We start from the raw sequence: 14,263 nt of genomic DNA, 5'->3' as shown, positions 1-14,263 counted from the left end.
AAGGTTCACACATCAAATTATTTGTTTTCCTTCGCTGTATACTTTGCGGATAAGTGTCTCCAGTATTGTCCACACCTGTCTCCATCTAAACACAGCAGTGCGCTCTTAAACGCACGGTGGGAAGCGAGGGAAAATGAGGTTAAACCAAGCGCTTGGCTATGTTTAATCCGAGGGGAAATCTCCCGAGCAAAGTCCGTGTCTTTAGTCTGCCATGATTATCAAGCCAAACGACGCGAGTGTGCATGCGCCTGACTTTGTGTTGCCTAAAATGCACTAATAAAAAATTAGACAGTATTACTAGCCGTCAGGAATTTTATCGCAAATGATCATCATACATGTTTACTGTTACATCCCGGGGCGGTCACAGCATGTTCTTGCCGCAAATGTTGGTCAATTTTTTAGAGCTTACAGCAAATGACGAGGGCCGCAGTTGCCTGATGTCAATGTTTGTTTCACATGGGCCATGCCTTGCTAAGGACATTATGCTACATTATGCTTCATGTGCACCTCCTTGCTGCACTCTCCTTGTGTTTTGGGGGAATTAAATATAATACCTACCTCCTGCATGTCGTCTTCTGTCTCCGCATTTTGAGGTCACGCCGACTACCGCCATGAGGAAACGTAACTTTATGTATGTGTGACAGCAAGATATGGCCTTGGTGTCAACATACAGATGAAGCGTGTCGGCCATTAAGCGATACAAACTGTAACAGAATATCCCCTGAAAGCTGTGCTCATGTACACTAATGAGGAGTGGGATGGGCAGGTGTGTGCAGAACGGCTGTAAAAACAACAGTGTTCAATACACGACCACCTGAAAATCTGCTCATGTTTATATCATCTTTGTAGGAGCTGACCTAACAGAAGCATTAACAAAAACATGGTAGACTACCACTAAACTGTGCTCCTAAGTAGGGTTGCAAAGGGGAGGAAAGTTTCCGGTAAATTTCCGGAAACTTTCCGGAAATTTACCACAGGAAGTTAAGCTTGGGAAGTTTGGAAATATTGACCATTTTTTGATTATTCAAAGTTGGACACCGTCCATGGCAATTAATGGGAATATATGGGAATTAATGGGAAGTAATGGGAATTAATGGGGAATTACAATAATTACATATTATTGGGTACTTGTCTATATGCTGCGGCATCTTGGTAGCATTTTTGACGTAGCTCTTTGCACAGTATTTGCAAATGTACACAGCCTTTCTGCCTACATTGGTTGGGGTGAAATGTCTCCACACATCAGATGGTGTACGTGGCATTATTCTGTTTGTATTTATTTATTCTTGTAAAACACTAATGCAATGCCACACGCAGATATAAATAGTCAGCTAAACGATTGGAGTAGTCTTTAAAAATATTTTACTGATGGACAAATGAATAGAAATAGGCTAGATGAATAAATGAACACTCAATCAGCATGCTCAATCAAACTATAACCTACATTCTTGTATGACAACAGAATGGTTACCAGAACAGAAGGCAGAGGTTTGATTTAGTATTTGCTAGTTGAACTTTACAGATCACAAAAAAGGTAAATTCGGATCGCTAACGTTGTTAGCATAAATTAATGGGGTTTAACATAGAGAAAATTAGCATCACGGCTAACGGAGAAATATTTTCGGTTCATTATGAGACTGTGGTGGTACATAAACCTAACTAGCTAGAGATATTGGCCCCAAAATAATTTAACAAGTACAGGAACAGCTAGCTAGCTTGAGTGGAAGTCTGCTGGAGCAGTCTACAGTCATACAGTAACAAGCAATTACACCTCTATTCAACTTAAATACCATAGATCAAATATATTTACCCCAGTAATAACATCCAAACTTACTTGACTGGATGAAGTCCTTGGGCTCAAATACTAGTGTGGCCTCAATAGCCCTGCTGTAGTGTGTAGCATGCTGGGAATTATGTGCACATGTGATAGAGGAATGCACTGTTAAGGGTTGAAATTCTGCTGAATTTGCATTAAATCAGGTTGTTTTAGCTAATAATCATACTGCAAGATCTAGCATGTTGCATTCAATGTTTATTCCCATTAATTTCCCATTAATTCCCATATATTCCCGTTAATTCCCATGGAAAGTTTACAACTTTGAATCTTCCCGGAATTTTGCAACCCTACTCCTAAGTGCCACATGTTACAGAGTAGAACCCCATTTATGTCCCGCAAACAACATGCAGCGTTGACCAACAAACACCAAAACACTTGAATAGGTATCGACTGGGTCCATTCCCTCATGTTCATGCTGAATTATTCAGCGTTATGCACTCGCGTTGTTGACAGGCACTGTGTGCTACTCAGCGGATATCCTTGACTCTGAAAATCACTGATATATTTTAGCTTGATGATAGGACCACGGCCAGGCCCAGGGGCCTCATTAAGGCCCCCGGGCAATCTACTAGCTATTTCACCGGGGGAAAAAACGAGTTCATTGGCCTCTACAGGAGACGTGCATGTGTCCGTTGCCCGCAATCATTCACAGGAGAGATTATTTAAACAATTTGTTTACCAAGTATTCCTGATAATCCAAAACATGCATCTAAATAATTCAGGTTTCCGTCAGATAGTATTAAAAATATTTCACACAAACAAAAAAGAAAAAAAAAACATAACCACAGGAGTGAAGACAATTGGCCGGCTGGCTTTGGCAACAAGGCATCCTTTTTTATTTCCAGAGTTGGTAACCATAGTGACGACTTGCAGGCAACAGGATGCTGGGCTTGACTAGCTTGATGCACATGAGGGTGTGTAATAATAGGCGTAAAATTGATTAGTGGCTGCTACCATTATATGCTTTTGTTGATAGTTAATGGCTGGTGATGTTGATGTCCAAGTTCATTGATATATTTATACAAACATAACAGTTTTCTGGCTCAAAGAGGAAAAACTCGCTGTTGTATCGCTCTTTTTGTGTCTTTTTAGGCATTGAAATCAGAACGGACGCGAATTTCCGGAAGTCTGCGCATCACCAGGACGCAGATATATTTTTTTAAAATCGATTATCGCTTTCCGCCGATGTTTTGTTTTGTATATATTTGCCGTGTCAAATTATGAATTATTATTAACTATAAATTATTGGTCGACTACAAAGTCATGAACTTTCCGGTACAAGTTCTTCAATTTTGATTCGTTTATCGATGTCGATTGTCATGTCATGTTCGGATGTACATTGTGGACGCCGTCTTTGCTCCACAGTAAGTCTTTGCTGTCGTCCAGCATTCTGTTTTTGTTTACTTTGTAGCCAATTCAGTTTTAGTTTCGTTTTGCATAGCCTTCCCTAAGCTTCAATGCCTTTTCTTAGGGGCACTCACCTTTTGTTTACTTTTTGTTTAAGCATTAGACACCTTTTTACCTGCACACTGCCTCCCGCTGTTTCCGACATCTACAAAGCAATTAGCTACCTGCTGCCGCCTACTGATATGGAAGAGTATTACACGGTTACTCTGCCGAGCTCTAGACAGCAACAACAACAACACATCATTTGCAGACTATAATTACTGGTTTGCAAAAAATATTTTAACCCAAATATGTGAAATTACATAATCTCGCACGGCACACCAGACTGTATCTCACGGCACAAGGTTGAAAAACACTGATGTAGACCAAATGAAGTGTTTTGAAAGTAGAAAATAAATCATAATATGACCATTTTAAGTAAAGCCTGAAACACGAACGTGTGCCTTTCTGTTGCCCTCGCTGACCTGACCTCACACTCGCTTTTTTGTACACACACTCTTACACTGACAGGGGATGGCAGGTCAGGCAACAACAGCGTTGAACAAACTGCAGACTCCCATGATTCTCACCTTCTCCCGTATTCCTGATCCCACCTGCTTTTAATGCGGCCCCGTCCCTCATTTCTTGTAGACCAACCCACCCCTCTGTCTCACACTCCTGATTCACCCTTCCTCCCGGCTAATAGTCCTGACTCATGTTTTTCACAAAGATCTGTGCGTGTGTGTGTGTGTGTGTGTGTGTTTGTGTGTGTTTGTGTGTGTGTGTGTGTCAAGGGCAGACGGAGAGGCAAGAGGAAGGGATGAGAGGATGGTTAAAAAAGAAGCATGACACATGAGGACAGTGAGGTGCAAACGGGGAGGGGAGAGCTTTTCTGATACGGGGAAAAAGATCCGAACACTGGCAAAGACGGAAGGGCAAGAAGCTGAAAGTACAAACCAATCGGTTACAATGAGCAGAGGAGCAGCGTTTGAGCGATAAGACATCCGAGCCGTGGGGGCGGCAGTCATTTAAAACCTTCCGTGGACTAAAAGCTGTTTGTGTCTTCAGTAATGAAGTTATGGAGGGCATTAGCTGCAGGGGATGGACGCCACAGAATGCATTTGCCGGATCGAACACTGCAAAGAGAACCAAAACAAGTTCTGCTGACTTCCGAAGTAGACGGAGGTACAAAACCCAAAACCGGTGAAGTTGGCACGTTGTCCATCCATCCATTTTCTACCGCTTATCCCTTCGGTGTCGCGGGGGGCGCTGGAGCCTATCTCAGCTACAATTGGGCGGAAGGCGGGGTAAATCGTAAATAAAAACAGTGCTGTCAAATAATAAATGTTCCAATCAGATTACTGCAGGACGAGGAATAGCTAAACATGCTTCACTACACACCCTAGCTCACCGGCGTCACAATGTAAACAAACGCCATGGGTGGATCTACACCTGACATCCACTGTAATGATACCAAGTACAAGAGACTATCTAGTCGATACCACTATCAATATTTTTTATCGTCACAAAATCTTTTTTTCTTTAAAAAAAATTCATATTATGTTTATAAACTCAGTAAATATGTCCCTGGACACATGAGGACTTTGAATATGACCAATGTATGATCCTGTAACTACTTGGTATCGGATCGATACCCAAATATGTGGTATGATCCAAAACGAATGTAAAGTATCAAACAACAGAAGAATAAGTGATTATTACATTTTAAAAGAAGTGTAGATAGATCATGTTGAAACAGAGTTGTAACACTGAAACGCCCTCTGCTTTAAAACATGCTCGCCTCCATGGCAACAAATAAAGTACGTTTCTTCCAAGTAGCATTATCACTGCAGAACGAGGAATAGCTAGTGTATCTAGTCGATAACACTATGATTACAGCGATATTTTTTAACGTCACAAAATCTTTTTTCCTTTTTTAAAAATGTATATTATGTTTATAAACTCAGTAAATATGTCCCTGGACACAAGAGGACTTTGAATTTGACCAATGTATGATCCTGTAACTACTTGGTATCGGATTGATACCTAAATTTGTGGTATCATCCAAAACTAATGTAAAGTATCAAAGATGAGAAGAATAAGTGATTATTAAATTTTAACAGAAGTGTAAATAGAGCATGTTGAAACAGAGTTGTAACACTGAAACGCCCTCTGCTTTAAGACATGCTCGTCTCCATGGCGACAAATAAAGTGAGTTTCTTCCAAGTAGCATTATCACTGCAGAACGATGAATAGCTAAACATGCTTCACTACACACCGTAGGAGGATACAATAGCTCACCGGCGTCACAATGTAAACAACTGTCATGGGTGGATCTACACCTGACATCCACTGTAAGGATACCAAGTGATACCAGGAGTGTATCTAGTCGATAATACTATGATTAGAGCCATATTTTTTAACGTCACGAAATCTTTTTTCCTTTTTAAAAAATGTATATTATGTTTATAAACTCAGTAAATATGTCCCTGGACACATGAGGACTTTGAATATGACCAATGTATGATCCTGTTGTAACAACCTGGTCGCATCGTGGTGCGAGGTTGTTCTCCCAGGAATGCAGACGGCTTCGGACACAGCGTGCAGGTAGGAAAATGATTTATTTGAGCAAATAAATCCGACAGAAAAAACAAAAATGTGCTCATAGCACGGAAGACAAAAAAACAAAGGGACTAGCGTGGGAGCTAGCAAGCAAAATAGCATAGCATGAAAACTAGCAGGAATCAAAGTAGTCGTTAGCTGTTGCGTAAACGCAAATTAGCAAGCCAGGCCGAGTGAGGCCCGGGCAAAGACTAAATAGCCCTCTGATTAGCGCTCGGGCAACAGGTGCGCGTCTCGAACGCTAACCAGAGGCAGGTGAGCACAATCTGCCGTCATGGCAACAGAAACAAACACAAGGTGCTGAAAACACACGTGACACTAAAAAGTAAACAAACTGTGATCCGAGCAGCGGATCCTAACACCTGTAACTAAAACTTGTGGTATCATCCAAAACTAATGTAAAGTATCAAAGAAGAGAAGAATAAGTGATTATTACATTTTAACAGAAGTGTAGATAGAACATGTTAAAACAGAAAATAAACAGATATTAACAGTAAATGAACAAGTAGATTAATAATTCATTTTCTACCACTTGTCCTTAATAATGTTGACAAAATAATATGTAGATAAATGACACAATATGTTACTGCATATGTCAGCAGACTAATTCGGAGTCTTTGTTTGTTTACTTACTACTAAAAGACAAGTTGTCTAGTATGTTCACTATTTTTATTTAAGGACTTAACTGCAATAAGAAACATATGTTTAATGCACCCTAAAATTTTTTGTTAAAATAAAGCTAATAATGTGGTCCCCTTTATTTAGAAAAGTATTGTAATACATTTTGGTACCGATACCGGTACCAAAATATTGGTATCAGGACAACCCTAGCATGTATGTAGTAGACACACAACTATCCAGACTAGACTCACCTCCCCCTAATTTTTTATGAAAAATGGTATGCTTCTAACTTTGTCCACCGGAAACTTCCCTGGACTATTCCCACAAAGCAAGGTCCGTAAAGGCACACTAAACAATATCAAATGTGTTTGGGATGAACTAGAACAAAAATGGCCCCACAAACTCAACAAACAGGCTCTCTTGCCTTCAGTTCTTCCCAGGACGTCACATCCTGCCGGAGCCGAATACTTTTGCCTGGGAATGTTCTAGAAGAGTTCACACCTTTTTGTCAGTCATGCTCATTTGAGTTCTTGTTTCTACATGGCTTGTCTTTACAGCAGAGAACATTGCGGCCCCTGCCAGGGGGGACAGAAGTGCTTACGCCACTTTTTGATGTCTTTTCCGGCCTGTGCAACGTTACTATTGTCTATTTATAGTCAGCCCGCTGGCACCCTGTGTGACTCTATAAAAGGAGCCAAATCTATGATTTCCACATCACTCTTGCAGGTAAAATACCTTCTTAGTGACCAACCTTCTCTCTCTTTGGCTCCCCCTGCTGGTGGCAGCTTGTCTGTTGCAGTCCGAGCTGGTCAACTATGAGCGGGTGAAGGAGTACTGTCTGAAGGTGTTGAGTCATCAGAGGGATCACTTCAAGGCCATGTACCGCGCCGGCATTGCCTTCTACCACTTGGGGGACTATGAGTGTGCCCTACGCTACCTGAAAGACGCCAAGAGCCGCGAGCCTACAGGTGAGGATTTTAGTGACTGCAATGGATGAAAACAAGTTAGACACCCATACAAATCCTTAGACCTTTATATAAGGATACCACCTTGTCACTTGAATGGAGCCTTGAATATTGGCCAATATTGATCCTGCATGAATCATACATGCGTTGGTTATTTTGTAGTGAGGAATCTTAAAATAGCTTAATTAAGGGAAATTACTTATTTATGAATACCCATCTGTAATTTACTTATGCGATCTGGGGACACCTAGTAGCCACAGTAACTCATTAGGTTAAGCCAGGGGTCGGCAACCCAAAACGTTGAAAGAGCCATATTGGACCAAAAATACAAAAAAACAAAGCCGCAACGAATAAAAAGTTGTATATACGTCTTATAATGAACACATCAATCAATCAATCATGACATAAGTGTCTATATTAGATATAATAGCCTACTATCAAAATGACTTTAACAGTCCTATATAAGTGTTATAATGAAGTCAACACATGATGTAAGTGTCTATATTAGCTATAATAGCTTACTATCAAAATTACTTTAAAAGACTTATATAAGTGTTATAATGAAGGCAACACATGGCGTAAGTGTGTATATTAGCTATAATAGCCTACTATCAAAATGACTTTAAAAGTCCTATATAAGTGTTATAATGAAGGCAACATGTGATGTAAGTGTCTATATTAGCTATATTAGCCTACTATAAAAATGACTTTAAAAGTCTTATATAAGTGTTATAATGAAGTCAACACATTGCGTAAGTGTCTATATTAGCTATGATAGCCTACTATCAAAATTACTTTAAAAGTCTTATATAAGTGTTATAATGAAGTCAACACATGATGTAAGTGTCTATATTAGTTATAATAGCCTACTATCAAAATGACTTTAAAAGTCCTATATAAGTGTTATAATGAAGGCAGCACATGATGTAAGTGTCTATATTAGCTATAATAGCCTACTATCAAAATTACTTTAAAAGTCTTATATAAGTGTTATAATGAAGGCAACACATGATGTAAGTGTCTATATTAGCTATAATAGCCTACTATCAAAAATGACTTTAAAAGTCTTATATAAGTGTTATAATGAAGGCAACACATGATGTAAGTGTCTATATTAGCTATAATAGCCTACTATCAAAATGACTTTAAAAGTCTTATATAAGTGTTATAATGAAGTCAACACATGATGTAAGTGTCTATATTAGTTATAATAGCCTACTATCAAAATGACTTTAAAAGTCCTATATAAGTGTTATAATGAAGGCAGCATATGATGTAAGTGTCTATATTAGCTATAATAGCCTACTATCAAAATGACTTTAAAAGTCTTATATAAGTGTTATAATGAAGGCAACACATGATGTAAGTGTCTATATTAGCTATAATAGCCTACTATCAAAATGACTTTAAAAGTCTTATATAAGTGTTATAATGAAGGCAACACATGATGTAATTGTCTATTTTAGCTATAATAGCCTACTATCAAAATGACTTTAAAAGTCTTATATAAGTGTTATAATGAAGGCAACACATGATGTAAGTGTCTATATTAGCTATAATAGCCTACTATCAAAATGACTTTAAAAGTCTTATATAAGTGTTATAATGAAGGCAACACATGATGTAAGTGTCTATATTAGCTATAATAGCCTACTATCAAAATGACTTTAAAAGTCTTATATAAGTGTTATAATGAAGGCAACACATGATGTAAGTGTCTATATTAGCTATAATAGCCTACTATCAAAATGACTTTAAAAGTCTTATATAAGTGTTATAATGAAGTCAACACATGATGTAAGTGTCTATATTAGTTATAATAGCCTACTATCAAAATGACTTTAAAAGTCCTATATAAGTGTTATAATGAAGGCAGCACATGATGTAAGTGTCTATATTAGCTATAATAGCCTACTATCAAAATGACTTTAAAAGTCTTATATAAGTGTTATAATGAAGGCAACACATGATGTAAGTGTCTATATTAGCTATATTAGCCTACTATCAAAATGACTGTGTGTCGCAGGCTAAAGCAAATCTTCGTTGACAGAAATGTTGAAATGTAATATTTATTCTACACATTTTTACAACATTAGAAACCATTAGTGAATCAGAGGCTACTCAGAAGGTGCGATAACTCCTGGAAATTACTGGCTTTTAATGGCCAAAGGTATAGATGTGTAAACGGCAGGCTGTCTTCTTCTAATGGATTTGTTACAATCTTTGGCAAGCTAGTAAGGATGCCATGCCTGCGTACAATATCACAACAAATGGCAATCATATGGTTATTGTCAGTACTATCAGAAAACAAAGACTAAAACCAACTACAACCAACGCTGGCAATGGTTATACTGGTTAAAATAAGTAGAGCATGCTTAGCAGCCTAATGTGCGCCCAAAACTAAAGAGGAGCCAAAAGGCTACTGTTTCAAACGTTTAAAGTTGCCATATGACTTGGTACATGTAGTCCACAATATGCAAACACCAATGAGGAATTACTTTATCATGTGATTTGGCTGTCTCCATACGTTTCACATTGCCATGATGACAGCCGTGCTAATGTTGGAAGCCATTTCCTCAGCGTATCAGCATATTGAGAAGGAAATAGGCACTGACACTACCCATATCCACATAAGTTTTATTTGTACAAAATATATTTTGCCCTGTCAATTGGAATACAAATCGACATACAGGCTAACGGGCATATATTTCCCCCGTTAGCCTGTATGTCGATGTGTCATTGACCGGGCTAACATGCTAAGCATTACACTAGGAGCGAAGCACCATCACACTAAGCATTGGTTGCAGGAACATACTAGTTTTGTTAGACAAGATCAGAGACAGTATTGGACAATATAGTTTACATACCAAATGTCCATTTCCATTTATTACAAGTAATAAGAAAACGTAAATGCCTGACTTACCTATCAAGGAGGAAATTAGCAAGTTTGGCGTCAGATGAAAAAATCTTCTCCGCCTTCAATCGTCTCCATCTTTCAAAGACATCCTCTTTTCGTGCCTGACTTTGTCATGAATAAGTTGAGAATCGTAACGGGGCCTTTTAGATTTACCAAGGTTTGACATGTTTAGTAACTTTACCAGTGGCAGTTGCCAGATGAAAATGCCATTGCGTAGCTGGCAACCTGGATGTGAATACACTCACAGACTTTCTAATGAAAAAATGAAATGAAAACAATAACAAGATTTCGGGGCTGTAAATCTAATTTTGAAATGAGCATATCCCGGCTGAACTACTGTTATCAGTTATAGAGGTATTGGAAAATAATATTATTTATTAATCCCTTTCGACATATCAGGGCCATTTGATTTAATGATTACAACATGATGCATCATCCATTCATAAGAAATAAGTAAATTCCCCTCCACAGCTCCAGGGGAAGCCTTTGTCCCAAACAGCCCGTTAGCTTACTGTTGCTTAGAACAGTGTTTTTCAACCACTGTGTCGCAGCACACTAGTGTGCCATGAGATACAGTTTGGTGTGCCGTGGGAGATTATGTAATTTCACCTATTTTGGTTAAAAAAATTTTTTGCAAACCAGTAATTATAGTCTGCAAATGATGTGTTGTTGTTGAGTGTCTGTGCTGTCTAGAGCTCGGCAGAGTAACCGTGTAATATTCTTCCATATCAGTAGGTGGAAGCCGGTAGCTAATTGCTTTGTAGATGTCGGAAACAGCGGGAGGCAGTGCGCAGGTCAAAAGGTGTCTAATGCTTAAACCAAAAGTAAACAAAAGGTGAGTGCCCCTAAGAAAATGCATTGAAGCTTAGGGAAGGCTATGCAGAACGAAACTAAAACTGAACTGGCTACAAAGTAAACAAAAACAGAATGCTGGACGACAGCAAAGACTTACTGTGGAGCAAAGACAATTTACATCAGAACATGACATGACAATCAACAATGTCCCCACAAAGAAGGATAAAAACAACTGAAATATTCTTGATCGCTAAAACAAAGTAGATGCGGGAAATATCGCTCAAAGACATGAAACTGCTCCAGGATTATACCAAAAAAAGAGAAAAAGCCACCAAAATAGGAGCGCAAGACAAGAAGTAAAACACTACTCACAGGAAAACAGCAAGAAAGTCCAAATAAGTCAGGGTGTGATGTGACAGGTGGTGACAGTACACCTACTTTGAGACAAGAGCTATATTGATGCATGCTTGGTTATGCTTTAAAGGCCTACTGAAACCCACTACTACCGACCACGCAGTCTGATAGTTTATATATCAATGATGAAATCTTAACATTGCAACACATGCCAATACGGCCGGGTTAACTTATAAAGTGCAATTTTAAATTTCCCGCCACACTTCCGGTTAAAAACGTTTTATTATGCTGACGTATGCGTGACGTCACGAGGGCAAGGGAAGTATTCGGAGCCCATAGAAAAAGCTCTGTTTTCATCTCATAATTCCACAGTATTCTGGACATCTGGGTTGGTGAATCTTTTGCAATTTGTTTAATGAACAATGGAGGCTGCAAAGAAGAAAGCTGTAGGTGGGATCGGTGTATTAGCGGCTGGCTGTAGCAACACAACAAGGACTACTTACTTGGATAGCAGACGCCTAGCCGATGCTAGCCGCCAAACCCACGGATGAAGTCCTTCGTCGCGCCGTCGATCGCTGGAACGCAGGTGAGCACACCTGTTGAGGAGCAGATGAGGGCTGGCTGGCGTAGGTGGAGCGCTAATGTTTTTATCATAGCTCTGTGAGGTCCGGTTGCTAAGTTGCTAAGTTAGCCTTAGCGTCGTTAGCAACAGCATTGTTAAGCTTTACCAGGCTGAGAATTATTAACCGTGTAGTTACATGTACATGGTTTAATAGTATTGTTGATCTTCTGTCTATCCTTCCAGTCAGGGATTTATGTATTTTGTTTCTATCTGCATTTGAGAACGATGCTATCACGTTAGCTCAGTAGCTAAGTGTGTCACCGATGTATTGTCGTGGAGATAAAAGTCACTGTGAATGTCCATTTTGCGTGCTCGACTCTCATTTTCAAGAGGATATAGTATCCGAGGTGGTTTAAAATACAAATCCGTGATCCACAATAGAAAAAGGAGAGAGTGTGGATTCCAATGAGCCAGCTTGTACCTAAGTTACGGTCAGAGCGAAAAAAGATACGTCCTGCACTGCCTCTAGTTCTTCACTCTAACGTTCCTCATCCACGAATCTTTCATCCTCGCTCAAATTAATGGGGTAATCGTCGCTTTGTCGCTCCGAATCTCTCTCGCTCCATTGTAAACAAAGGAAAATTGTGAGGAATATTATCTCCTGTGACGTCACGCTACTTCCGGTACAGGCAAGGTTTTTTTATCAGCGAGCAAAAGTTGCGAACTTTATCGTCGATTTTCTCTACTAAATCCTTTCAGCAAAAATATGGCAATATCGCGAAATGATCAAGTATGACACATAGAATGGATCTGCTATTCCCGTTTAAATAAAAAAAATTCATTTCAGTAGGCCTTTAAAGTCATATCCAACAATTGCGACAATGACTTTTTACTGTCAACTGAGTTTAGTTTTTTAATGATTTCTGCTGGTGGTGTGCCTCCGCATTTTTTCAACGCAAAAAATGTGCCTCGGCTCAAAAAAGGTTGAAAAACACTTGCTTAGAATAAAGTGTCACCATTAAAAAAAAAAAACTGTTTCTGGTTGCCAGACACCAACGTGCTGCGCTACATCCAGCTGACAGAGATGAAGATGAGCAAGAGTGGACTGCGAGAACGGGAGATGGGCAAAGAGACGCAGGGCTGACCTTTGGCCTTTCCCGCCCGCCTGACGCCCTTAATCCTATTTTGACCTTTTCCCGTGGAATCCTGCCTCAGCCCTTCTGACGATGACAGCACATGGGCACAGACCAGGTGACGGACATCTTCCTCCTCTCCTCCTCTTTGTCCCTCAGGTGCTGTGGCTCTTCTTCTCCCTCCATCTGTGTTATACTCCACTCCAACATGGACGTTACAAAAGTTCTCCTTCTCCTTCTCTGTCGGAGGAGAAGATGAGAAAGAGGTGTGTCCATGAAGGCATCATCAGGAGGGCTCACTCAGGCCCTTTAAGCAGACTTTTCCTCTTCTCCATATTTGGAAGTCATGGATAACACTTATGGACCTTTCTTTTCCAATTAAGGGCTAATTTGATGTGTTTCTAATTTCTCGCTTTTTTTCCCAAGTCTCCAACTGTGCGGCGCTGCAGTTTCTTGAGTTTGTTGTCAAAAAGCCCCCAGAGATTTTCTGACAAAACTGACTTAAAAAAAACTAAACACAGTAACCACAAATACAACAAAACATTCAATTTCACAAATCTAAAATCTTAAAAAGTTATATTCAATAAGAAAACATGATAAATCTATTTATTCATATATTTTGGAATATTTGATACTGATCACAACATGTAAATACATTATTATTATTAATAATAGTATATATACGATCAGAAACACTGATCTAAAATGTAGCCACAAATATAACAAGAGGCACTTATTGGCCACAACATTATTTATTTTGATGACCCAGTGTCCGACACACTCTTACCAAAACAAGTCAAACCACTATTTTATTTGATGTTATTCTATTTCACTTTCATATACAGTACAGGCCAAGAGTCTGGACACACCTTCTCATTTCAATGCGTTTTCTTTATTTTCATGACTATTAGCCCTGTTGTGGCTTGTGCAGCCCTTTGAGACACTCGTGATTTAGGGCTATATAAGTAAACATTGATTGATTGATTAATATTTACATTGTAGATTGTCACTGAAGGCATCAAAACTATGACATCTGGGAAGTGAAAACCATTCCAGGTGACTACCTCTTGA

The 14,263-nt window shown here is 39.2% G+C and overlaps 1 protein-coding gene across 1 annotated transcript in view; it reads left to right on the top strand.

The window, feature by feature from the left end:
* The window catches only part of ttc9b (tetratricopeptide repeat domain 9B), a 55,552-nt gene extending 41,592 nt beyond the window's left edge, over positions 1 to 13,960 (top strand). The window contains exons 3-4 of the mRNA XM_062060239.1: positions 7,252 to 7,434; positions 13,109 to 13,960. Coding sequence (XP_061916223.1) covers positions 7,252 to 7,434; positions 13,109 to 13,203 — 278 coding nt within the window. The 3' untranslated portion in view covers positions 13,204 to 13,960. The remainder of the gene's footprint in view (positions 1 to 7,251; positions 7,435 to 13,108) is intronic.
* The last annotated feature ends 303 nt before the right edge of the window (positions 13,961 to 14,263 follow it).

The sequence above is a fragment of the Entelurus aequoreus genome, linkage group LG10 (assembly GCF_033978785.1).
Source record: "Entelurus aequoreus isolate RoL-2023_Sb linkage group LG10, RoL_Eaeq_v1.1, whole genome shotgun sequence".
Taxonomy (NCBI): domain Eukaryota; kingdom Metazoa; phylum Chordata; class Actinopteri; order Syngnathiformes; family Syngnathidae; genus Entelurus; species Entelurus aequoreus.
Note: the sequence above shows the minus strand (reverse complement) of the source record. Positions and strands in the feature narration are given on the sequence as shown.